General features: G+C 47.5%; 1 protein-coding gene across 6 annotated transcripts in view; it reads left to right on the top strand.

The window, feature by feature from the left end:
* SPECC1 (sperm antigen with calponin homology and coiled-coil domains 1) overlaps positions 1 to 26,439 on the top strand; it is a 219,695-nt gene that overhangs the window by 184,263 nt on the left and 8,993 nt on the right. For 2 of the 6 annotated variants that reach the window (XM_036278342.1, XM_036278343.1), the window contains one exon: positions 22,553 to 22,669. The exons of 2 other annotated variants lie outside the window; for them this stretch is intronic. In XM_036278342.1, coding sequence (XP_036134235.1) covers positions 22,553 to 22,669 — 117 coding nt within the window. Of the gene's footprint in view, positions 1 to 10,539; positions 10,563 to 13,198; positions 13,307 to 22,552; positions 22,670 to 26,439 lie in introns of those variants that run through there. 2 more of the 6 variants (XM_036278346.1, XM_036278345.1) reach the window with 2 other exon arrangements.

Here is a 26,439-nt window from a genome sequence, read left to right on the forward strand (position 1 = left end):
TTGAAACTGCATCTTTTCCTTAAAATGTAAACATAGCCCAGCCCGTTTGGCTCTGTTGGTTGAGTATCGTCGCATGCACCAGGAGGTTGCTGGTTTGATTCCTGGTCAGGGCACATGCTTGTGTTGTAGGATCAATCCCCAGTAGGGGGCGTGCAGGAGGCAGTGAATCAATGTTTCTCTTTCCCTCTCCCTTCCTCTCTCTAAAATCAATAAAAACATACATAAAAAAATCTGATAGAACTTTTTTCAGAAAAAGTGGCATTTTCCCAAGTAATGTCCTTACCCTGATTGCACATACTATAACTCAGATTTTTTTTTTGTTTTGGCCTGGCCTATCTTATTTTTAAAGACTGTAAAAGTGAACATTTTATACTATCAGAGTTTTGCTATTTGAGATAGTGAAACAGAGGAATGTAGGTGTGGTCCTGTTCCACTAGATTTAAGTCTCAACTCGGGTCAGTCCAGCAACCACACATTTTATAAATAAGCCTTATTGGAGCTCAGTCACCCCCAGTCATTTACCTACTGCCTGTAGCTGCTTTTACACTACAACTGCACAGGTGAGTAAAAATGTGACCTATAAAATCAAAAGTATTTTTCTACCTGGCCCTTTATAGAAGAAGTTGGCTGGCCCCTCCCTTAGATAAATATGTACACAAGTATCTCCTGTTATTCAAATCACATTTGGGTCTTGCATCTCAGATAGCAAGAAACAAGTGTTCAGAAAGCAAGAGACTTACTAGAAAATCTATCAGAATTTGTTCTGTTTCTGAATTTGCAAGAATTCAGCTAGCGGGATCGCTGTGCTCTCACAGAGTCACAAATAAAGTATCTTTGAACCTGTTTTTAACCAATTAGCTAGGAGCCACATATTCTTCCGTTAGAGAAAAAAGCAGTCTTTGTATTGTTGAGAACAAATCTTATTTTGCATCTGGAAAGAACAGCCGGGATCTGGCCAAGTCCTGGTTCTTCTCTGCGTTCCCACAGCCGCGGCTCCTTCCCCCGGCAGCCTCTGCCTGCAGGCCCTCCGGGGCGCTGGCTGTTTTCTTTCCCGAGACGGGTCTCTTGAGAGCTGCGTGCACAACTCAAAGAATGTGAAATGCTTTCATTTATTTATTGTCATTAAAGTGCTTATTTTCCTGACCTCATTATAAAGATAGATTCTCCATAGAAAATAAACGTCCTTATTGGCCTCAACTCCATGGAGGCCCCTTTTTACCAAATGCCTCGGCTTCCGCAGCTGTTTGTGGAACAGTGCTTTGTGTAGACGTTTTCATTGGCACCAGGTATTGTCTTATATCCTAAGGCAAATAGAGTTTATTTGGGAAATAAAGACGAAAGGCTTTATTTCCTAAGTTGTGGTAGACGTACAGTCACCATTTGGCAGTCCATAGACCAGTCCGCGTCTCAGGAGCCCGTGCGTCCTGCTTCCTGCCGCTCTCGGTGTGCGCGTGTGAAACTGTGAGTAATACAAATTAATTTCTGAACAAAAATATCAAATTAAAGGGTGTAGAAATACCAGTGAGGTTGTTCACACAGCAGATGGGGTGGGACCTCGTGTTCGGGTGGACAGAGCAGTAGCTGGCACTGTCCTGATCACGCTGACCGGTGTGAGGCCGGTCAGCCTCCCCCTAGAGCTTGGAAATAGGCCTGAGAGAAGGTTACTGTAGAATGCAGATCTCAGATGCCGTTGGCAGCCCTGTTCGTCCACTGTGCAGAAAGAGGGAATGGAATAGGCCTGGGCTGGCTTTCTTATAAAGGATGTTTCCCAGGTTGGCCCTTGACTGGTGTCCGCTAACTTGGCCTTCAGGAGGGTTTCCCCCATTCCCAGCTCTGCTAGGAGCGGCTCACTGCACCTAAACGGGTGGGGCACACACTGTGGTTTATGCTGAACACCCGCTTTCCTTCTGGGAGTCTGGAGTTTGGGTACATGCTAGCCGCGTACCACTGCTTCGGCCCAACCCTTAGGAGATACCTCCATACGTCATCTGTGCCGGGGGTTCACCGGTCTCGGCCGGAGGCAGCCTCCCCGGGAGCTTCGGACACCCCGCAACATGCCCGCCCTCCGCGCCGTGCTCAGCTGCTGGGCAGGGACATCCCCGTACTGTGACGTCTTTGCCTCTCGTTTGGGATCCTCTGTGTCCCGTGTCCTAGTCTTTCCTTCCTTGTTTTGGTTCCTCCGGCATCTTCCTGAGAAAGGGCTCATAAAAGGTAAAATCTTATGGCTGTACATCTTTATTTTACCCTGACACTTGGATTTGTTGGATAAAAAGTTTTAGGCCATGAAGTATTTTCCGTTATAATTTTGTAGGCATTGGCTCAGCATGGCCTTTCAGTTTCCAGTGTTGCAGCGAGGTCTGAACCATTCCAGCCCTTCGGAGGTGAGGTTTCCCTCTGCAGAAGCTCACTGGAGGCTCTGTTGTTCCCCGTTCTAGAATTTCAGCGGGGTGGCCTCGCTGGGCTCTCATGGGCCTCTTCAGTAAGATAGCTCATGACGTCATTTCTTAAATTGTTTCTTTGGTAATCTCTGTTTTCTTTCTCTGGAACTCCTAGCCTCGCCCCTAATTATATCTCTTTTCAACTTTTTTCCATCTCTTTGTTTTGCAGTTTTGTTTTCTGAGACCTTTCCTTAGCTTCATCTTCCCAAATCTATTAAATGTTTCATTTTGGCTATCATATTTTTGTATCATTTCAGTTTTTAAAGTTTTTAATTGTAAAACAAACTTAACCATCTTAACCATTTTTAAGTGTGCAATTCACTAATTCTAAGTATACTCACATTGTTGTGCAACAGCCTCTTAGAACTGGCCAGTTTGCAAAACTGAAACTCTATCCATTAAGCAACAGCTCCCTTCCCCTGCCCCAGCCCCTGACAGCCACCATTCTGCTTTCTGGTTATATGAGTTGCACTGCTAGGGACCTCATACACGTGGATCACACAGTATTTGTCCTGTGTGACTGGCTTGTTTAATTGAGCATAATGTCCTCAAGGTTCATCCATGTCGTAGCACATGTCAGAATCTCCTTTTTTTTAAAATCCTTACCCGAGGATATGTTTTTATTGATTTTTGGAGAGAGAGAAACATCTGATAAGAGAGAAACATGGATTGGTTGCCTCCTGTATGTGCCCTGACCTGGAATTAAACCCACAACATTTTGGCACACAGGACGACACTCCAACCAACTGAGCCACCCCGCCAGGGAAGAATCTCCTTTTTTTGTTTTAAGGCTGAATAGTATCCTGTTATATGTGTCTACTATTGTATTTTTAAGTTCTGGGAGTTTTTTTTCAGGCCGTCAACTTTCTGTAGCATTCTCTTCTTTTTCACAGATGTAATATGACCTTGCTGAGAATAATAGATTGTTTTTATCCCCAAATCTCCTTGCCTAGATTCTGTGACAGGCTCGTTGCTGTCTTGGTTCCACCTGGTCTCTGTCAGTGGCTGGAGGCCTGCGCAGTGGCTGGTGTCCCTGACTGTCTGCTGGCATTTCAGTGGGGTTGGACTGGCAGCTCCCGGCGCATGTGAGGCTGGCGTCTGTGGTCCTCACCGCAGTGCACGGTGGTGCCTGTGTCTGTCCTCACAGGCTCCTGCTGCCGTGTGCTCAGGGCTTTCCTCCCAGCTGGTCCGATTCTCCAGGGGAGGACCTGCCAGCACCTGCCTGTGGGCGTCGGCCTGGCAGCCAGGGTTTGGGTAGCAATCAGAGAAGAAACAGGGGGCGGGGGGGGGGGGGGCGGCTGTCGACTGCCCAAGCACCCTGTAACCACCTCTGACCCGTGTTGGCAAAATGTCGGGATTTTTGTATTGTTTTCTGGTAAATGCTCTGGTAACTAAAAGAAGCTTGTTTCTGGTTTGAGTTTACCGAGAATTTGTTTTTAATTCCAGAAATAGATAAGTTGTGCTTAATAGCCTCCCTGTCCAGAGCCCTTATTTTACTCTCCAGGCTTCAGGTGAGGGCATTTCCAACCCGCTCTTCCTGTTGGTAGCCACCGTCGTACCCGCCCCCGGAGGACCCCCACCTCCAGTTTCTCGAGCTTTGGGGAGATTTTGTGCTGAAATCTCTGCTCTTTCCACTGCTGGCTTGAGATTTAGTTTTCTTAGGTCTGTTATGTTAGTTATTTCTGGTCCATCTGCATTTCAGCTGCCAGAATTTTGTTTCCCTTTCTCTGTCAATTAATGCCTTTGGGAAAAACGAAATCTCTTTTCAGTGGTCTCAGTTGGGCTTCAAGAGGGAATAAAAAGTAAGTGCATGTGTTCAGTCTGCCAATTTTTTAAAATTCTCACTCAAGGATGTTTTTTATTGATTTTAGAGAGAGTAGGGGGGAGAGAGAGAGGGAGATGGAAACATCAACATGAGAGAGAAACACCGATCAGTTGCCTGTGGTATGTGCCCCAAACAGGGGTCGAACCCCCACCTTTTGGTGTACAGGATGATGCTCCAACCAACTAAGCCACCTGGCCAGGGCTGAAGGTTATTATTCTTAAGATATAACAAACTCTGGTACTGCTAGGTAAAGGTGGCAGGTTGACCCTGGCCAGGTGGGTCAGTTGATTGGAGCGTCATCCTGTACACCAAAAGTTTGGGGATTCAATTCCCAATCAGGGCACATACCTAGGTTGTGGGTTCAATTCCCAAAGCATGTACGGGAGGCAAACGATATTTCTCTCTCACATCAATGTTTCTCTCCCTAAAAAAAAGACTAAAAAACATGTATTTGGGTGAGGATTAAAATATATATATTAACCTTCAGCTGTCACGAGGTTCTAGATAATCCTTTTTGAAAATTTCAACCTTTTCTTCTTTTGCAATTTATGTGTATTTTACTAGATACTGTTGTAGCTTTTTTCTTGAATGGATGGTCATTTATTTTAGCATCATTTATTTAACAGTCTTTGTTTAAGCACTTAATAGATCCAGGCGTAAACGGGAATTTAGTAGGTGTCTGGACTTTCCAAACACTCCCGCTGGTCTGTGAGTCTGGTCCTGTGCCGCAGACCACTGCTGTGCAGAAAAGAGAGCATGTGGCAGAGGCGCTCACCAGTCCGTGCACCGCGGGCCAGGTTCCAGAACGTCTGCGGCCACTGTTACTGATATTTCTGTTGTACTTTCCGCATCTCAACGTTTTTCATTATTTGAATATATTGATGATCTTCTAGAGTTTTCAAGCTAGACTACTGAAAATAATAGCTTCTTTTCTTCTTTCCAGTAATACCTCATGTACCTTTTGTTTATTGCATTCTTAAAAGTTCAGAAATATTAAATGCTATATTGGTGGTGAATATTCCTGTCTTGTTTTCTATTCATGGTAATATCTAGCCTTTACATTGATTCTTGTATTGTTTCCTGTTGCTCTGTAACTAAAGGAAACTTCTATTTTGAGTTCACTGAGAGTTTCTTAAATCCAAAAATAGGAAAGAGTTGTATCAAATTCCTTTTTGGCATTTGTTGAGCAATGCATATGGTGTTTTCTCTTTTAACGCATTTTTGTAATATATAGGTATTATATTATATACCTGACAGTGCACGTGGCAAGGCGTGTGGGTTGCCAAAATATTTAATTTCTAGTGGAGAGGAAACATTCTTATATTTCTGGGGGCAAAATTCCAACTTGGTCATGGTATGTGCTACAAAATATGGTATATTAGTCCTGGGGGGAAAATCTCTGCTTGTGGTTATTCTTTTTTTTAAATTATTATTATTGTTGAAAGTATTACAGATATTCCCCCCTTTTTTTACCCCATTGATCCCCTCCTCCCCACTCCCATCCCCCTCCTGCTTTCCCCAAATTAATGTCTGTGTCCATTGGTTGTGCATATAAGTTCTTTGGTTTATCTCTTCACACCTCCCCCACCCCCTTTCCCTCTGAGGTTTGTCAGTCTGTTCCCTACTTCCATGACTCTGGGTCTGTTTTGATTGATAGCTTATTTTGTTCATGATGTTCCAGAAATAAGTGAGATCATGTAGTACTTGTCTTTCTCTGACTGGCTTATTCTTTGATACAGAGTATATTCTTTTTTTATACTCTTATTAGTAACAAAGGAACATTTGGCTTTTTGCTTGGTTTAGGTATAAATGAAAGTTTGTATTAATACGACCTGATTTTTGTTAATAATGTTAGCAAGCATAAAAACCCTGTTGCATGTACATGGTTAAAATATGTAGTAAGGATGGTACTGCCTTCTCCAGTAGGTCTGTGGCAGAATTTGTTCTCCGCCCGGAGGAACAAATGTTACCCTCTGGGGTACAAGACAGGTCCGCACAAGACCCTGCACTGCCTCTGATGAGCGACAGCCTCAAGTTTCTGAAATTGTGTCGGGTAGAAGTTAGGAAACCTCTCATTTAGAGATTTCAATTTTCCTTTCCTCTAGACGTGAAGGCTTAATTCTCCTTGAACTGCTGCTCTGTTGTATTCATAAAAATCCTTGCAAGGACCTTGTCGTTACACAGATGGAAAGCAGGTCCTTCACTTGTTCTCCAAGGAACCAGCATGGATGACCCAGAGCTACTGGTGTCCGTGGCCCGCACTGGGGCACCGAGGGTGAACGTAGTGTGTGGCCAGTTGGTCCATTGAAATCTCAGTGAGCTGCAGTGAAGTCTCTCTCTTTGAGTGTGGTTTTTGTCAAAATATTTGATTTCTAAGAGTTTTTGTTTTAGATATTTGAAACTAGACTTAAGGATCTGTGTAGCTCTTATATTTTCTTGGCAGGTTTTACCTTTTATTTCAGTTAAACCTTTTGATCTAAACGTTTCCATGTTTATGCCACTAATATTACTGTTCCCATTTCTGTTCAGCTTTTATTTGCATGATGTGTCTTTATACTCCACAGTCTTTCTTGAGCTGCTTCAGGTGTATTTCTTATAGTTTAGCTCTGTGTAATCTGAAAGTTTCTCCACTGGGGAATTTCTGTTCATATTTCTTGTAGCTTCTCAGTGTATATTTAGTCTTATTTCAGATATCATGTTTTATTTTTTAGTATACTTTTCTAACGGGTTTTCTCTCCCCTGACTCCCAGTCACCTGACAGTGCACGTGGCAAGGCGTGTGGGTTGAAAGGGGAAAAGCTCACACGTTCTTGCCTGAGACGCTGAGCAGCACAATGGGGTGATCGTGGGAAATTTAAAGCTGAAGTCAGTGCTCATCAAATTTGAGTAAAATAGTCATTTTTAACCTTTTAAAATGTAGAGCTAAAGAAACCATTGGAATCAATGTCATGGCATGAAGCCCTTTCCCATGGTGGTGCCGTAACTGTCGTCCATCTTCAGGACGTTTTCCTGTTCTCACACCGAAACTCTGTCCTCGTTCAGCATTAACTCCCATCCCCACCCCAGCCCACGGCACCCAGTGCCCGATCCCAGGCTCCTCCTCTCAGTGGACTCACACAGCACCTGTCCTCCTGTGGCCAGGCTGTTTCCTCGCACAGTGTCCTCACCGTCCACCTGCGGCGCAGCCCATGCCACTCATTCTGCTTGTGCACCCACTCGTCGGCCCGTGGGTAGTTGCAGCAGGGACCGGCAGTCTCCCAGAACCACAGCTCGAGGCCACTTACCACTGTGGCTGTAAAACCTGTGACGGCTCTGTGGACTGAGTTAGACCCGAATCTGCAGCCTGTGTGGGAGGTCAGCCTTTCTGATATGGACATTTGGCTGCTCTGTGTGTCCTCCCTCTTCTCAGAGGTTTGGAATGTAGTCCCCCACCCCCCCCCCCCCAGTCACCAGCACCTACTGGAAGGCCTGGGACGTTGTCCTCCATGTCCTGCAGGAGAAGGAAAGAGTGGTCACCAAGCGTTGGGCTCCAGAGTCCTGTAGGTCAGAAAGGTCCGTGTTGGAGAACTAGAGATAAGAGGGTGACAGGAGGGACCCCACGCCCTGAAGGAGTGGCGGCTGCTCAGAGGCCTCGCTGCTGGGCACTCGGGGGAGCCAGAAACCCAGGCAGAGGGCACAGCGCGGATCCCTGGAGGCTGAGAGACTCGCTTCCTGTCGAATTCTAACGAAATGCAGGAGAACCTGAGGGGGCGAAACGGGGCGGGCTTTTAGAGGGAACTCGGCCCCACTTAAAGACTCTTGGCATGAGTTAGCAGAGTTTTCTGCCTCTGAAGAGTTATTTTAAGGAAACATCTGCATCCAGATGTTGCCAATGCACACATTTTTTCATGTGTATAGAAATGTTAGATGTCTTGCCAGCTTCAGGAAGTAAAAACAGGATTTTTCAAAATAAAACCTTGTGAGAGTGTTTTCTTCTGTGGGCTGAGGTTGATTTAAAGAGCTTTGTCTTCTCCCCTCCCGGTGGGTCGTGGGTCCAGCAAGGGCCTCTGTCGATCCGATGTGCCAGCAGCTGGCACCCAACACCAAAGCCATTATCTTGCCATCATCTCGAAAGACGAGTCCTTGATGTTCACTTCCATTCCCTCGCTGTCCCCCAGGACAGCATGTGAGTCTGTTTAGACAATTATAGTGCAAGCGAATCTGCAGAGTATTTTTGCTGTTCTGTTATTCATGAAATGTTCATCTGGGAAAAAGAAGTAGTCTAGCCACAGAAGCCTGTGATTTCAGAGGCTGAATTCAGTCTTTCTGGGAGGTGGGAGGAGAAGGTTATTTGTCTAGTATAAATTAAACTTGGTCTTGGAACTAAATTCTTTAGAACAAATTGTTTAGTTATGTATTATTTTCTTAGTAAGCACATCTAAAAATATGGAAGTACCATTTCCCTTAAAAAATGCTTTTCCCTTATTAAAAATATTCTAGTTGGAGTGCTAGAGCATCATAGCGTGGAAAGAAATCATGTAGTTCTCTGAACTTTGTGAATTCTCTTAAGAATGTGTAGGGAAGTGAGTAGTCATTTATGTTGGGGGGGGGTGTCTAACATACAAGGTGGAGGAACCTCTTTGAGGGCAGTTTGGTAGAATCCAGCATAATGTACTCCACATGAGTGCACAGTAATTATAAAAGACTGGAAACAGCCTACACAGACTGTTGCATCCATTCTGTGATGACCTACACATAGCCATTAGAAAAGAACAAAGTAGCCCTGGCCGGTTTGGCTTAGCGGTTAGAGCGTCCACCTGCGGTCCGGAGAGACCCGGGTTCAGTTCCCGCTAAGGGCATGTACCTCGGTTGCAGTTTGTCCCCGGCCCTGGTTGGTCGTGCGGGTGGCAGCCACTCGATGTGTCCCTTTCACATCGATGTTTCCCTCTCTCTCTCCCTCCCACTCTGTCTGTACAAAAAATGGAAAAATGTCCTCGGATGAGGATAAAAAAAAAAGAAAAGAAAGAAAAGAACAAAGTAGCTAATGGCGATGACAAATGAGCTGTTGTTTACTGACGATGACAGGCGTCACTCTAAATACTCTCTCTACATGTTATTTGTGCATGTAATCTATGTGGAGTCTCAAGAGGTATCTCTTCCATGCCCATTTTAAGGATGAGCAAACTAAGGCATAAAGCAGTTAAGTAAATCATCAGTTATACCACTAGTAAGTGATCAGCCAGGATTTAACTCTTGGCTGGTTTCATAATCCAATCTCTTAGTCTCTGTACTGTAACTCTTTCTCTAGGTGTTCTGAAAGGACCTTTCTCATTAGGTCTTTTTTTAAAAAATATTTTTTCTTTATTGATTTTGGAGAGAGAGGAGCAGGGAAGAAGGAGAGAGAGATAGAGACATTGATGAGAGAGAATATCAATTGGCTGCCTCTTGCACACTCCCCACTGGAGATCGGGCCCACAACCTGGGCATGTGCCCTGACCGGAAATCAAACCGGCGACCTCTTGGTGCTTGGGTCAACACTCAACCACTGAGCCACACTGGCTGAGCTCTCATTAGATCTTAGTAGTGGAGGGGGACAAGCAGGATGCAGAACGGTGTGCCTAACATTCTACCATTTGCATTAAAGGATGAGGGAAGTGTGTGTGTGTGTGTGTGTGCAGAGCACTGCTGTCCAACAGAACTTCCTGTGACGATGAGACTGTTCTAGATCTGCGCTGTCCAGTATGGTGGCCACTAGCAATGTGTGGCTTTTAAGCACGCATAAGGTGCTGACTGAACTTTACATTTTATTTAACTTAAACTAATTTTAACAGCCACATATGGCTAGTGGCTGTTGTATCAAACAATGCAGAATAAAATATATATGGAAATGCAAAAGAGGCTGGTAAAAGATCATTTAATCTTGTGGTTTTCAAACTCTATTATCACTTTTCATATTTTATTTTATTACATTTTTTCTTTATCGTTGAGAATATTACAGATGTCCTCCCTTATTTTTCCCCCATTGTCCTCCCTCACCAGGCTGCCACCACATCCCAGAGCCTTCACCACCCAACTGTCTGTGTCCATGGGCAGTGCATAAATACATATAAATTATTTGGTTTATCTCTTCCCAATCCCCATGCCCCATGAGATTCGTCAGTCTGTTTCATGTTTCCATGCCTGTGGTTCTATTTTATTCATCAGTTTATTTTGTTCATTAGATTCTACATATAAATGAGATCATGTGATATTTGTCTTTCTCTAACCGGTTTATTTCACTTGTCATAATACTCTCCAGGTCTGTCCATGTCATCTCAAAGGGTAAGAGATCCTTCCATTTTATAGCTGCATAGTACTCCTTTGTGTAAATGTACCACAGCTTTTTTATCCACTCATCTACTGATGGGCATTTGGGCTGTTCCCAGATCTTACCTATTGTGAAAGCACTGCTGTGAACATAGGGGTGCATATATTCTTTCTGATTGGTGTTTCAGGATATATTTCTAGAAGTGGGATCACTGGATCAAATGGCAGTTCCATTTTTAATTTTTTGAGGAAACTCCACACTATTTTTCATAGTGGCTGCACCAGTCTGCATTCCCACCAACAGTGTGCTAGAGTCCCCCTTTCTCTACATCCTCGCCAGCACTTGTTTGAGGATTTGTTGATGGCAGCCATTCTGGCAGGTGTGTGGTGATATTGTCATTTTAATTTGCATCTTTCTGATGATTAGTTACATTGAGCATTTTTTCATAAGTCTCTTGGCCATCTGTCCTCTTTGGAGAAGTGTCTATTTAGGTCCTTTGCCCATTTCTTAATTGGATTGTTTGTCTTCTTTTTGTTGAGTTGTATGAGTTCTTTATATTTTTTGGAGATTAACCCCTTATCAGATGTTAAATATAAGTCTTAAAACCATAAAAATCCTAGAAGAAAACATAGGCAGCAAAATCTCAGACATTACACATGGAAAAATTTTCACCAGTTAATCTCCGAGGGTAAGAGGAACAACGGAAAAAAGAAAAATGGGTCTGTATCAAACTATAAAGCTTCTGCAGAGCGAAAGAAACCATCAACAAAATGAAAAGGGAGCCCACAGTGTGGGAGAACATATTAGCCAGGGATACACCAAACTCTGCGTTAGAAAAAGCTCTGTAGAAATGCAGTTGGAAGACAGGTTCCATAGCCGATCACCTCAAGGCCACTAGTATGATCCGGCCACTTCATCTGAGACGAGGAAACCGGACGCCAGAAAAGTGCAGCCACTCGCCTGAAGCCAGTCACAAAGCCACTTTAGTGACAGGAAGGCTGGGGCTGGGAGCTAGTCACAATGTCAGTTTTTTTCCTCCCTAGAGGGATTTACATTTCAGCTTGCCAAGGCTTTATTCAATCACATTGTCAGCTCAAACAAAAACACAGCAAAAACAGACTTTTGTCTCCAGTGTTTTCAGAACTATCTGCCACTTGCTCACTCTCTGCGACCCAGACCCTGTCATGCCTCCACGTTCCAGACTCAGCTCGTCCCACCCTGCCTGCTCCCCTGTATGTGGTGAACCATGCAGGCCCGGGACCAGCTGCCTAGTGTTTGTCTGCCCTCAGCACCGTGCAGAGAGGGGCTCGGTGAGTGTTTGCTGGATGTAAGAGGGATCACGAGCCGTGGGCTGGGCCCTGCCTTCGGCCTGGAGAGCTGACCCGTTAGTGCAGGTGGTTCATGAAACGGTTCCTTTGACATTTCCTTTGGTGACTGGTGATACAGATAAGATCTCGGCTAGGAGAAGAATGGGGGTTATGGGTGCTAACAGATTACTGAGCCTGGAAGGTGGGTGGTGGCATAATTCTAAGACAAGTGGAACCAGCAGATCTGTAAAGAACCATGACCTTTTTTAGAAAAAGTAAGGCAAGATGACAAGTCAAATTAATGAAAACAAGGTAATCAACACTACAGAAAGGCAGTAGAGGAGAGGGAGAAAATTGCAGAAAAGTGTTTCTCCAGAAATCTGGAGCATGATCTGGGTCAGGGTCTGGGCCAGGAGATGAGACACGGCAGAGAACTTGGAAGCCAGGCTGAGGGCAGAGAGGCCTGTTCGCAGGAAGCTGTAGAAGACCCGAAGTCCCACACAGCGTCCCATCTTCTCTCAACAGCGCTGGCTATGTGAGGCCAGCCCTGCTAGCTGGACAGCTGGGTGGGGCGGGAGAGGCGGCACTGGCATGGGTGGACCCAGCTAAATGGTTTAGAAGATGTCAGGTTCAGCCGGTGTGTCTCCGTGGTTGAGCGTCGACCCATGCACCAAGAGGTCGTCGGTTTGATTCCCGGTCAGAACACATGCCCATGTTGTGGGCCTGATCCCCAGTGGGGGGCATGCAGGGGGCATGCAGGAGGCAGGCAGTCGATGTTCTTTCTCATCGATGTTTCTATCTCTCTCTCCCTATCACTTCCTCTCTCTCTAAAATCAGTTAAAGAAAAAAAATTTTTTAGAAGAAGGTGTTGGGCAGCAGGGCAGTTGCAGTGCAACTAGACCACATGTCGCCATGCCAAGGCCAGGGGCCCTCAGGGAGAAAACGTCGTGGATGGGGACCCTAGTGTTTGTTAAATGAGGAAAGAGGAAGCAGGAAAGATATATCTGCAGCCGCCCTTCTGATGTCAACACCCTTTTGATTCTATCTCCAGGGAGGCTGTGCATCTGCCCACATGTCTCCGGACAGAGCAGCACTTGCTTTGCCATCAGAAGGCTCTCATCCACAGAGGCTGTTCCGCTCGGCCCCTCGCACTGACCACTCTGGTCCTCGCCCTGTATGCAGAGCAAAGGGTGGTCCTTTCCAGACCTGCTAGCTGTGGCCTCTGGCCTACTCTTTCTCAGGTCTCAAACCCTCAGTTTCTTCAGCAAGGATGAAAAGTAGAAAGAATCATTTTTTTAAAGTAAATTATTCTAAATTAATTTTTAAATTTAATTCAATTCCAGTTAAAACCCCAACAAGATTTTTGTATTCTTGAACTTTAAACAATTAAAAATTCACTTGGAAAAACAAACAAGGGCAGCCAAGACAGTTTTGAGGAGTAATGATGATGGTGAGTTTGCCCTACTGATTGGGAATATCCTGTGAAGCTATAGCAGGTAAGTCTCCTACTTACAACCCATTTTCATCCACCTTTGGTATTCCAGGATGGATAACAATGAATTAGACCTAACTGTGGTTCCTGTAGCTCATATTTAAGATATGTCATGAGTGGATTAAAAAGCTATGGTACATGTTCACAATGGAATACAATGCAGCTATAAGAAAGAGACCTCTTACCCTTTGAGATGACATGGAGAGACCTGGAGAGTATTATGCTGAGCGAAATAAGCCGGTCAGAGAAAGACAAATACCACATGATCTACTTATTTATAAAATATCATGAATAAAATAAGCTGTCGATCAAAATAGATCCACAGCCTGGCCAGTATGGCTCAGTAATTGAGCATAGACCCATGCACTAAGAGGTCGCCGGTTCGATTCCCAGTAAGGGCACATGCCCAGATTGTGGGCCAGATCCCCAGTGGAGAGCATGCAGGAGGCGGCCAATCGATGTTCTCTCTCATCGATGTTTCTATCTCTCCCTCTCTCTCTCTCTCCCCCCCTCTCTCTCTCCGAAATCAATAAAGAAAACAAACAAACAAACAAAATAGATCCAGACATGGAAGTAGGAAACAGACTGATGGACCTCAGAGGGAAGCAGGGTGGGAGGAGTGGGAAGAGATAAACAAAAGAACTTGTACGCATGTACGCACAGCCAATCCACATGGACATTAGGTTGGGGAAGACAGGACGGGGGTGGGAATGGGAAGGAGGGGGTCAATGGAGAAGAAGGGGGACATCTGTAATACTTTCAACAAAAAATAAATTCAAAAAGATATTTTATTAACTAGATTGACCAGGGCCACATTTTTAAAAATCTTAATAAATAAGCAGAAGTTTTCAGACTTGATGAAATAGATGGTTAAAGCAGTAATATGAGTAGGATCAGAAGAGGAAAGGAGTTTCAAGGCAACTCAGAGATATTTGCTTGAGGAACAGAAGGCTGGCCCCTTCTCCCTTCACAGCAGATGTACAAGAAGCAAAGTGGCACAGCCTCGACTCTGAGGTGCCGTAGCTGTGTCACCAGCCGCCCCAAACTCTCATGGGCCAGAGGAACAACAGTGTCTCTCTTGTTCACAGATCTGCTCCACCATGTCAGGGGCTCGCATGGCTCAAGGCTGGACCATTGTGGGGCGCAGAGAGCTGCTTGTTGGCTACGTGGACGTCCACACACCTCAGGAGCCTCAGGGCTCCCAGAGAGTGAGCTCCAGAGTTCTGGGGAGATGACCTAGCCTTGGGAGTCCCAAATGCCACTTCCTCTGCCTCCAAGCAAGTCATTAAGTCCAGCTCAGATTCAGGAGGAGAATTAGACTGCACCTCTCAATTGGAAGGTTTCAGAGACTCTCTAGCTACTTTTTTTTTTTTTTTAATTATTATTTTTTAATCCTCACCTGCGGGTATTTGAGGATATTTTTCTGTTTACCTTCAGTTAGAGAAAGGGAGAGAGAGAGAAACTTTGACGTGAGAGGGACACATCGACTGGTTGCCTCCTGCGCGACCCAATCAGGGCCGGGGACGAACCAAAACCGAGGTATGTGCCCTTGGCTGGAACCAAACCCAGGACTCATTGGTCCTCGGCCTGATGCTCTAACTGCTGAGCCAAACCAGCCAGGGCGATACTTGATATTTTTAACTAATTACTGGATAAATGTCAACCTAGAGGGGTGGTCCTGTATTTTCCACATCATCATCAGCTTAGCTGAGGCAATCTAGGTGGGATAGAGAATAACAATGGATAGATTTAGAATCCCAAAAGTGTGTGTGTGTGTGTGTGTGTGTGTGTGTGTATGCATATATATGAGATATATACTATATCAAATATCTAGAACTTATTGCATATAGAAAACCCATCAAAAATCGGAACATCAGAGTTTTTTCATAAGAGTGTTTACAGATTGGAAAACTGAGTTACAGATTGTTTTTTATAAGAATTTTTTAAAAAAAGGTTTAGCCCTGGCCGGTTTGGCTCAGCGGTTGGAGCGTCGGCCTGCGGTACAGAGAGACCCGAGTTCGGTTCCCGCTAAGGGCACGTACCTCGGTTGCAGTTTGTCCCCGGCCCTGGTTGGTCGTGCGGGTGGCAGCCACTCGTTATGTCCCTTTCACATCGATGTTTCTCTCTCTCTCTCTTCCTCTCTCTCCCTCCTGCTCTATCTGAACAAAAAATGGAAAAATGTCCTCAGGTGAGGATAAATAAAAAAATTTAAAAAAAGGTTTACTTAGCTTAATTGATAGACAAGTAGGATGTTTCTCGTTCTCCGTCCTGGCCAGTCATGCTACAGTGAGCGTTCTTGTAGGCATGTCTTTGGACAGGTGTGTGGACAGGTGAGTGACAGTTTCCTCCATACTGGATGCCCAGATGTCAAATTATTCATTAAAAAAAACAATGCTTCCAATTGCCTTCCTAAAAGCCTATACAAATTCATATTCCCATCAGCCAATATAAGAATACTTATTTCTTCACATTGTCATTAACTGTGAATTCACAGTCTTTAATTTTCACTAAATTCATGTGATTTTAGTTTTGTTTTATTTTTTTCTGGTGAGACTGAACACCTTTTTTATGTTTGCAACTACTTGCATTTCCTCTTCTGTGCCTTACTGGTCCATTCCTCTGCCAATTTTTACTTGAGTTGTTTTTCTCTTATTGATTATAGAAACATATTCTGAGTACTAGTAATTTTCCTATATACATGTACTATTATTTTTTTGTTATACAGAAACTTAATTTTATGTGGTCAATTTTCTGTCCTTTATACTTTTTGCATTTTATACCTTAGATCGCTTTCTTTTTCCCAAGATCATAAACCTATTCATCTATATTTTCTTCTAATCATGTTAAATTTGGGGTTTTAAGTTTAGCCATCCAGAATGTATCTCTAAACAACTGGTAGCACCGGGCTGCTCCTCAAACGCAGGGAAGCTCGTGAGGTCCGTCCCATGGCCCTGGCCATCTGCTGGGGGACAGTCTGCACATCTCAGGGCAGACAGCAGTGCGCCTGAGCACAGCAGTCCCACCGAGTGAGGCAGGGGCCTGGTTCTGTGGGACGGGCCGCAGGGGGGGAGCTGTGCGGAGAGGAGCCCGGCGGTCGTGTGCAGGTCCGAGGCCATGGCCGAGGGCTGTGCTGGCCGCGTGCAGGGCCACACTGGGAAGGTTTACCAGATAGCCTGAGATCAGAACGGAGATGCTGGAGTTGGGCAGGTGTCGATATCTGCCTGAACTCGTGTGCAGGGAGGGAATATAGGCAGTGGTTGTTAGGCTTCAAATGAGCACACATGGGTGCATATGCTCTGTATTTTTTTCTCGCCAAATCAGAGTAAGTTTGGTCCTCCCAGGATTCTTCTTGCACGTGCTGAACCTTGGTGAGGAATGAGCTGTTTGTATCCTCTGTAATCTTTGAATTGTTGTTACATTTCCCCCAAAGTCAAAAACAGTCTGATTCTACAGCTGTGAATATAAAGAACTATCAAGAAAAGCCCCAGGTGAGGGCACATGATGGAGTGTGCAAATGTTTTGTTGAATTGTATGCTTGAAACCTGTATGGTTTTGTGAATCAGTGTCACCCCAATAAATTCAATTAAAAAAAAAGAAAAGAAAAGCCCCAGAGCGGTCCTGGGAGAGAAGGTATTTAAGCTAGTCCCTGCGAGAGTGAACGGACTGCATTTTCTAACTAGTCCCCCGCCTTCTTCCCAGAAGCTTTGCTTTTCTTCTTCTTAATTTTTTCCAACTTTTGTGTTTAGTGCACCCATTTATGGAAATCTGGTGGAGTAGCGGAGCTCCTCAGAGGAGTGGAAGGAGCCGTGCGAACGAGGCCCGACGGCCGCAGACCCCAGCCGAGTGCCCGTGGGCTTGGGTGCACGGCCCCTTCCGTGTGCCCTGCAGCCTCTCCCAGTGCTCAGGGTCCACCAGGCGCTGTTTCCAGGCAACAGAGGCAGATGAAACGAACCTTAGGAGCACATGTTGCGGATGGTGGGGTTTTGCTGTGCTTCTGCCCCGCAGCACTGGCTAAGTGTTGCCTGTGCGTCCGCCCCTCCAGCGCTTGGTCTGTCCCCAGGCTCAGCCTTCCTAAGGAGGACATTCTCGGCTGTTCCGGGGAGTGGGGTTTTTAGCTTCCCATGTGCTCTTCGGTGGACTCCCTCTTCTCACATGACTTTTGCTACACCAGGGACAGAATTCTGTATCTCACGGTGTTTTCTTCTAAGTGCTCCTGGAGACTTAACCTATTTTGGAGATGCATGGAAGGTTACCTTTTTTGTATTTGAGTCTTCCTTTCCCTGGAACACTCTCTCAGAAATAGCTCGGAAGTATTTATATCCCAGGGAAAGTTAAAGATAATTTTCAGTGAGCAGTTACCATCTGCCTTGGGAAATAGTCAGCAAGCTTCTCTCTGCTGTCCCTCCCAGCCAGTCTCACACACTCCGGGCCGTCGGCGTCCTTCTCCACGGCCACAGCTCAGCCCTTCTTCCCTCCCTTCCGTCCTTAGTGAAGTATGACATGCAAGTGTGCAGCTTAATGAATCTTCAGAAAGTAAATACAGCTGCATAATTAGCATCCAGGTTTAGAAGCACAGTATTGGCAGCACCCCAGAATCATCCTCGTGCTCTCTTCTGATTATGAACCTTCAGTCAAGAATAACAATGGTCCCAGTCTGTTTTGTTCAGGAAGATAATTGAAAACATGTCCTGTAGAAAGCTTTGTTGGCCATTTTTTCATTTTCCTCTAAGTTATTCTTTTGATGAACCCCTCTGATTCAGCTGAGTGATAACCGGGAAAGGAGGATATCGTATTAGCACCCCTCGGGGAGTTTGTGTTATTCTCCTTCGTTTTCATCCTGAGTCAGAGGTTGTATCTAGGAGCATTGAGGACTGTTGCCCACAATAGTGAGTCAGCAAGACTCACTAACCCCCACTCTCAGCACGCGAGTACCTTCCTGCCTTGGTTTCCTTTACCTCCGTGGTCGCTGTAGTGGGACTGGATTTAGCCCGCTTCTCTGGGACCCACACACACATCTGGATGCTTTTTTAGTCCCGGGAAAGCAGTCTTACTGCCCCTTCTCCCTGCTCAGTGAGTTCATCTACTACCCTTCTTGGCTCCCTGCATCCTCTTGGGTCTGCTGATGAGAAGGCAGTGACCACTCAGGTCATGGCAGAACAGGTCCACAGTGACCAAGATCTGATGAAGCCGGAATCAGCTCATCTCTCTTCTGACTCGTGTGAAAAACACGAGCATCCTAAAACTGCGCTGACACTTGGCCACCGCTCCTGCGTTGGAGTGCACCTGACCACTCCCACATCCGTACCAGGGAGCGGTGACAAGCCATGTCGGCAATGATGACAGCAACAGAAGCACCACCGAGATGTGTATGATTCTGTGCAGGCTGGTCCCCGTCATCTTACCTGAGGCATCGTAAATGTGCATGCACTTTCATTGTTCATCCAGCTGCGCTGAGGTGGGAACCGTGGATACTCTTGTGTTCACAAAGAATTACAGACATTTTCAAATGGCATCTGGAGAACTAGAACTGGAGTTGTTCCACTCAGAAGTAAGAGGGTCAAGTGTTTATTGGTAGCATGTTCTTGGAAGGAATATACTACTACAGATCACGCTGGTGGCCTCCATCTCTGCCAGTGCGAGAACGTTCAGTCCTAAACGTGGCAGATACAGATCGCAAGTAAGCGGCAGATTTCCTGATTTCCTGGCCTGCCTGCTGGATTTGATGACCTGAGTGGATTTTGAATTCCCATAATTTCTTTTTTGAGGGACAGAACACTGTCTCTTTCTCGTGTAGTTTCATGTGGTCTTGCTGTGGGTGTGAGGGTCTGCACGACGGTGCGTCGTGTTCCTGGGCGAGAGCGGCAGTCTGCCCTGAAGGGTGTGGGCTCTCCAGCTCTCCGGAGGCTGAATCATTTTGATTGATTTTCAACCCTGGCTTTGATCTCACCCGATTTTATATCCTAGAGAATAATTTCAAACTATTACTCCTGTATACTTATAGATCAAAAACTGCTCTTAAGTGGCAGTTAACTAAAATACTGGGCACTCCTTGGGGTCTGTTTGGCCTCTCAAAATGCTTCTGAAAATTGTGCAGATGAAGAGAAATGAGGGAGGGGGGGTGGGGGACATCTATAATAATGTCAACAATAAAAAAAGAAAAAGGATGTTTTATATCCTACATGGTACAAGAGATATGTGTATAGAATGTTTACATATTTTAGAAAAAGAAAGATTTGTCAAACATTAAAAGCTTTAGGTGTACAGTAAATTTGCAAAGGAATGAGGGCGAGGAGGGAGGAGGAAAGCGAAAAAGGAGAGAGAGCAGGAGGCAGCACAGCTAACAGGACATGTCCTTGCCAGTCTGAGGAACGGGGTTTGGTCCTGGGTCTCATACTGGCCGTTCCCCCTCTGCCTCGGGCTCCTCACTTGTGGTGCAAGCCTGTGGGGGTTCAGTGAGCCAAGCACAGTGACAGGTACCTCGTGACACCCGGCCGATGTCTCTGCCTGTCACCAGCACCATTAAGGGACTTGCACCGTTCACAGAGCATCTGGCTTTCTGTTTAAAGTGTGGCCTTTCTGTTGGAAGTGCACTCGCAGCGTCAACATGGCATTCCCGGAGGAAGCTGCAGGCATGGTTCGTGCCTGTCCTGTCCATGCAGATGCCGGTGCACCATGAACATGACCTTAAGCAAGTGTCACCACAAGCGAAGCTGGCTTTTGGTCCCCAAGCCACAGGCACCATGGGGTGGGGGTTGGAAGCGGGGTCTGAGTACCTCTGTATGGCAAAGAAAGGAAGGAAGAGACTCGACCTTGGTGAGAGCTGTGATGCCCGGTGCCCAGGCCGGCTGCCCCTGCCCCTTGCGTCCCTTCCAGGGTCTGACGTCCAGCACACCTGGTTTCCGTGCTCGACGCTGAGTGCACTGGGTGGGTTGTAGCCCCCACCTATTACTTCCGCTTTTTTTTAAACATACAGAACTCCTCAGAAACTATAAAATCAAAGTGTTTCCCATTTCTAAAGCAGCGCTCAGATAGCTGTTGGACCCAAAGGGGCGTTTTGAACCGGAAGTGCAAGCGCTCAGCTTACCAGGAGTCCCCGCTGCTGCTCCTTCACTCTGAACGCCAGGCTGGGCCTCCAGCCAGGCCCTCAGGCTCGCCTGGAGCAGGTGCTCAGCAGCTCTCGGAGCATCGCCGTGCCCGAGCCGTGAGCGTAGCTGTGTGTCCTCTCCCCAGGGAGTCTTCCCAGGTCAGCGCAGCAGAGGGCAGACTGGAGCACAGGGCGCTCCGGCTCCCCCAGCGTCAGCCTGGACTCTGGCCCGAAGCAGAGAGGTTTGATGGGAAAGAGGCGGGGACCACGCTGCCAGGTGCGTTCGTTTTCAGGTGAACCTCGTGAGCGAGAAGCAGCACCACCTCCTCTGGCCTCAGTTTCTTTTTTTTTCTTAATCCATACTCAGGGATATTTTTATATTTATCTTCAGGTTAGAGTGGGAAGGAGGGGGAGAGAGAGAGAGAGAGAAAAACATCGATGTGAGAGAGACACATCGACTGGTTGCCTCCCACACGACCCCGAACTGCAACTGAGGAATGTGCCCTTGACCAAACTCAAACCCCAGACTCGTCGTTCCGTGGGCCGATGCTCTAACCACTGAGCACACTGGCCAGGGCTGGCCTGTTTCTTTACTGTAAAATGAAGTACTGGAGTTACGTCATCATTCAGGGCCAAGAAGGCTCAAACTAAGGCTGGGAAAGTCTAGATAAAAAGCTCAGACAAGATTACAGGCCGCTGTCTGGCCGGTGTGGCTCAGTGGTTGAGTGTTGATCCATGCACTGAGAGGTCGCCGGTCCGGTTCCCGGTCAGGACACACGCCCAGGTTGTGGGCCCGAGCCCCAGTGTGGGGCATGCAGGAGGCGGCCAATCAATGTTCTCTCTCATCGATGTTTCTATCTCTCTCACTTCCTCTTTCTCTAAAATCAATAAAGAGGGGAAAAAAAGATTACAGGCTGTTTGCTTCCCAAACCCTCAGGAAATCTGAAGGAAGCATGCTGTGTGTTTTATCGCACAGTCCGTCTTTGCGCACAGTGTCTCCCTGCCGACCGCCGCTGCTCGGGTACCAGCACCCCAGACCCTGCCAGGCAGCCAGCGTCCAGTTCCCAGAGAGCCAGCTGCTCACGGCCTCTCCTCGCCGTTGCTGGATTTGCCGCATTCGTCCAGCTTTCCAGGGCAGGTGTTCTGAGGGGAGGAAGAGCTTGCTGCCTCCCAAGCGCCCGGTATCTGTGCAGAGGGGGCAAAACAAGCCCCCCACTTTCCCAAGTCCTCTGATCCGAGCCCTTCCGCAGGCCCTGCCTGGCGCTCTCCCAGGCTGGGTCAGTGCATTTCGGCAGCCATGACAACAGTCAGCCTGCGCGGTAAAGACTGAGCAGGCTTGGGAGCCTGACATTTCATTTGGGGGTGAGTTTTGTGAGCCAGGGAAGAAAACCCCGTTAGGATGAGCATGGTCAGGGTGACAGGTGTGAGGCTCTAAGAGGTGGAGGTACACTGGGGCTCCCAGGAACCCAGGGGACCATCACGAGCCAGCATCTCCAAGGGCTGCCATGTAGCACTAGATCGGGGTTTCTTTATCCCTATTTACCAAGTAGCTACCAGGGTCCCTGCCTGTCCTGTAGGGGGAGCCCCCAGAAGCCTCGTGACTCCCGGTGTCTGATGTGCTAGTGGGGTGACTGGTGCACATAAGGGTTTCTCCTGCGGGAAGCCCCTGAGCTATCGGGAGAAGAGTGTGCTAGAGGAGCAGCCTCGAGACCAGCCCTGCGAGTCTGCAATGCCTTTTTGTTGTCTCAGTCCAGCTACTGTGATTGGGGTTGTACGTCATGGTGACGACGATGATTCTCTTCCTTGACCACATAAGGCTGGGAAGTGCTGGGAGGTACAGAGCTAGTCGGGTGGGTTAATTTGAGAAAAAGGTATCTTCGCCTTTAATATACCAGAGGGAGACCGAAACTCCCCAGTGCTTTGAGCTCTGGAGCCTTTTCAAGCTGTTCTGTGGCAGATGGTGCCGTCTCTGGTGCCAAAGGTAAATGCTCTCCCAGCAGACGTCGGTAGTTTCTTGTCTTGCCTTCTAGCAAACCCAGAGACGGATACCCATCTTAACAGTTTTGTTCGTGGCCTGGGACGCTGCGCAGGTTGATAATTCATGCTGCTTTCCCCCCGCAGAACATTGACATTACGAACTTCAGCAGCAGCTGGAGTGACGGCCTGGCCTTCTGTGCTCTCCTCCACACCTACCTGCCTGCTCACATCCCGTACCAGGAGCTGAACAGCCAGGAGAAAGTAAGTGCCGCCCCGCCAGCCCCGTAGTCCTCCAGAGCACGCAGGGCGGCGTACAGACCAAGCAGAGCTAGGCTGCTGGTGCCAGCGTGGAGAACCGCGGAGTGGGTGGCTGCCCCATGAGCCCACCCTCATGAATGCTCGTTAGACCCCTTGTTGCCTAGAACACAGAGAAGACCAGTTTACTGTGGCCGCTGACAAGTTCCTATCACCCACCTTCCAGAGAAAGTCCTAATGTAATCTCACCGTCATGGTGTAGAGCCGTGGCCACCTTTTTTCAGTCTTTCCCAAAGAACCAACAAATATCACCAAAAAGAGTTTCCTGCTCCAATCAGCTTGGGAAATGGACATTATAGCACATTGTTAGGTATTCCCAGTGCTCATGAGCACAGTCAAGACTTCGAGTCCTTCATGAAAGAAACCTGTGTGACTCCATTTAACCCGACATATGTCACATCTACAGAACTTTTTCCTAATTACCTATAAGAAGAGTTGGCAAACCTTTCCTGTTAAGGGCCAAGTGGTAGGCTTTGTGAGTCTGAGGGTCTCTGTCACAGCTAAATTCTGCCATTGGCATGCCCAAGTGGTTTGGATGATGTGGACATGGTCTGTGTTGCAATAAAGCTTTATTTATTTTTTAAAAAGGCTGCAGGCCAGATGCAGCCCACGGGCTCTAGTTTGCCAAACGCTGACCTAGAACATCCGGCAGAACATCCGCAGAGTGCAGTCAGTGTACTTCGGGAAATGCTGTGCCAGTCTCTGCACTCATTCATTCAACACGTGTTCCTTGCCGGCATCATGCACAGTAAGAAAGACCACGGGACAGTACCCGTACTCTCTGCTCTCCTGAGAGTATGGCAAGTGAGTGAACCTGTCAGTAATGTAATAAACCCATGATTATGAACCGTGGGAGCGTCAGAGAAACTGCTGTGAGAGAGCAGGGGGACTGTCACTTAGATTAGGAAGGCTGGGGAGGTCTTTCTGAGGGGGCGCTGTTTAAGCTGACATCTGAAGAGAGAACCTGAAGGAGCCAGCAGTGCAAGGAGCTAAAGGGAACTTTCCAGGGCTAGGGAGCAGTCAGAGCAAGAAAATAGGTTGGTGTGGTCAGGCAGCAGGGGCGAGCCAGCTGGGGTACAGTGAGGGGCAGCCCCGTGAGGGTGCCGACCAGACGGGGCAGACCCTGCAGGGCTTCCCGGGATGGCTGGGGAGAAGTCTGCATTTTGCTCCAAGCACAGTGGGAAGTCATTGAAGGAGTCTAAACAGCTCTGGCTGCGATTTCAAAGTCACGAGTCGGCAAGGAGCCGAGGCTGACCCAGGACCCTCAGCTGGGAGGCTGTTGCGGCAGTCCTGCGAGGACCGGCTTCTGCAGCAGTGGGTGGCCGCAGCGCGGGTGGGAAGAGGGAAGCTATTCAGAATGTGTCCTAGATGTGGAATCAGCTGGACCTGGGGACTGACTGCGGTGGACGAGGACGAGAGGAACCGGTCGGCGACCCACAGGACCATTTCCTAAGATGGAGAAGGAATAGATATCTTTAAAAGTTTTGTTTTGATTGCCCTACATTAAAATATAAAGTGCAGAGAATGGTTATGGCACTGATGGTGAGAGTATCGGAACGGAGTGCTTGAGTCTTTTAGAGGGAGTCTGGGGGTTCTCCAGAAAAACTGGTCAGTGGGGTGGAGAGGGAGAAGGACCTATAGTAAGGACTGGCTCACAGCGGTGGAGGCTGACACATTCAGAATTTGCAGGCCGGGCTGGCCGCCTGGAGACACAAGGTGTTCTGCCGCCAGAACCCCTCTCGGGAGAGTCGTCCTTTTTATGAAGGCCATCGATGGATTGGATGGGGCCCACCCACATTCAGGGAGTAATTTGCTCTACCCGAAGTCTGTGGATTTAAACATTAATCTTATTGTAAAAATACCTTCACAGAAACACCTAGAATAATGTTTGGCCAAATACCTGGTACCGTGGTCTAGCCAAGTTGACACACAAAATCAAGCATTGCAGAGTATTACAGTTTCGAGCACTTGCACCTGTAGGACTTTGTGGTCTGTGAAGCGGGCTGGACGGGATTGGTGAGCCTTTGGAAAACGAACAGAAGTTCTGTTCGCATCATGTGAAGATGTCCATGGAGCGTGCAGGCGGTCAGGGCAGGCACGCAATTGCCCAGCACATTTGGAGCTCAAAAGGGGGTTCAGCCCAGCCAGTGTGGCTCACTGGTTGAGCATCGACCCTGCACCAAGAGGTCGCCAGTTCAATTCTCGGTCAGGGCACATGCCCAGATTGTGGTCCTGATCCCCAATGGGGGGCATGCAGGAGGCAGCCAATCGATATTCTCTCTCACTGATGTTTCTATCTCTCCTTCTAAAATTAATAAAGAAAAAAATTTTTTTTTATCCTCACCCAAGGACATTTTCTTTGCATTTATCTTCAAATAGAGCAGGAGGGAGAGAGGGAGGAAGAGACAAGAGAAACATCAATGTGAGAGAGACCCATCGAGTGTCTGCCACCTGCACAACCCCAACCGGGGCCAGGGACAAACCGCAACCGAGGTACGTGCCCTTAGCAGGAACCAAACCCGGGACTCTCTGGTTCGTGAGCCAACACTCTTAACAGCTGAGCCAAACTAGCGAGAGCAAGAAAAAGTATTTTAAAAAAAAATTTAATTTTTTTTTATCCTCACCCGACGACATTTTTTTTTTCAGATAGAGTAGGAGGGAGAGAGAGGGAGAGAAACATCGACATGAAAGGGACACATCAAGTGGCTGCCACCCACATGACCCAACCAGGGCCGGGGACAAACTACAACCGAGGTACGTGCCCTTAGTGGGAACCGAACCCGGGTCTCTCGGCACTGCAGGCCGGCGCTCTAACCGCTGAGCCAAACCAGCCAGGGCTAATATTTCTTTTTTAAATCATGGTGTCACAGAGGTGTGCAGATCCAGGAGCCAGCCTGGAAGACTCCAGTGCTTGTTTGGGTAGAAGAGGGTGAGTCAGCAAAGGGAGCCGCAGAGAGGGGAGACGAGCCAGGGTGGTGTGGTGGCCCGGGGTCCCCGTAGCCTGCACCTTGGGCCCTCACAGGCAAGGCACAAGTCCAGCCTCTGGCGTCCGTTCCCTCCCACCCTCTTCATGTCTCAGTCTCTGCCTTTCCCATGTGACATTACAAAGATAATTGAGTAAATCATGGGCATAAAACAATTCAAACTAATCGGAAGACCTTGCTGAGACTCCAGTAACGTGAGTCTAAGCACTTGCACACAGCTGCAGGCCTGGGAGCATCACTCGAACATGCAGACCACACATGTGGCTCACTTGCCATGTTCCTTATGGCACAGGCGCTCATCCTTCTACACGGAGTGTTGAAATTCTCCGTAATCTGCAGTACGGTCAGCGGGGAGCTCACAGGTCTGATTGTAAGAGGCAGTGGGTCTGTGAGGCGAGGACGGCTTCAGCTCCAGGGAGCTGGGGTTTCCATGTTAGGTCTGCGTGGTTCACAGCCTCCTCCTTGGAGGGAGCTGCACGTGGATGCTCAGCCTAGGACTCTGTTTGCTGATTACCCCTGCCCACCCCCCGAGCGGACGCTGATGCCCTGCTCCCTCAGTGCCCCGTGCAGATACACTCTGGGTGGTATGAGCTCTCACTGCTGCCTCGTGTGCGGTGAGCATACTTAGGGGAGGCTCAGGGTCAGGTTGGTGAGAGAAACTCATGTGTATTAAAGTGACTGATGGAGGTTTTCAAAAGGACTTGTCAACACAGGCAAACCCAACCAACACAG

Source organism: Molossus molossus, unplaced genomic scaffold, assembly GCF_014108415.1.
Source record: "Molossus molossus isolate mMolMol1 unplaced genomic scaffold, mMolMol1.p scaffold_m16_p_27, whole genome shotgun sequence".
Taxonomy (NCBI): Eukaryota; Metazoa; Chordata; class Mammalia; order Chiroptera; family Molossidae; genus Molossus; species Molossus molossus.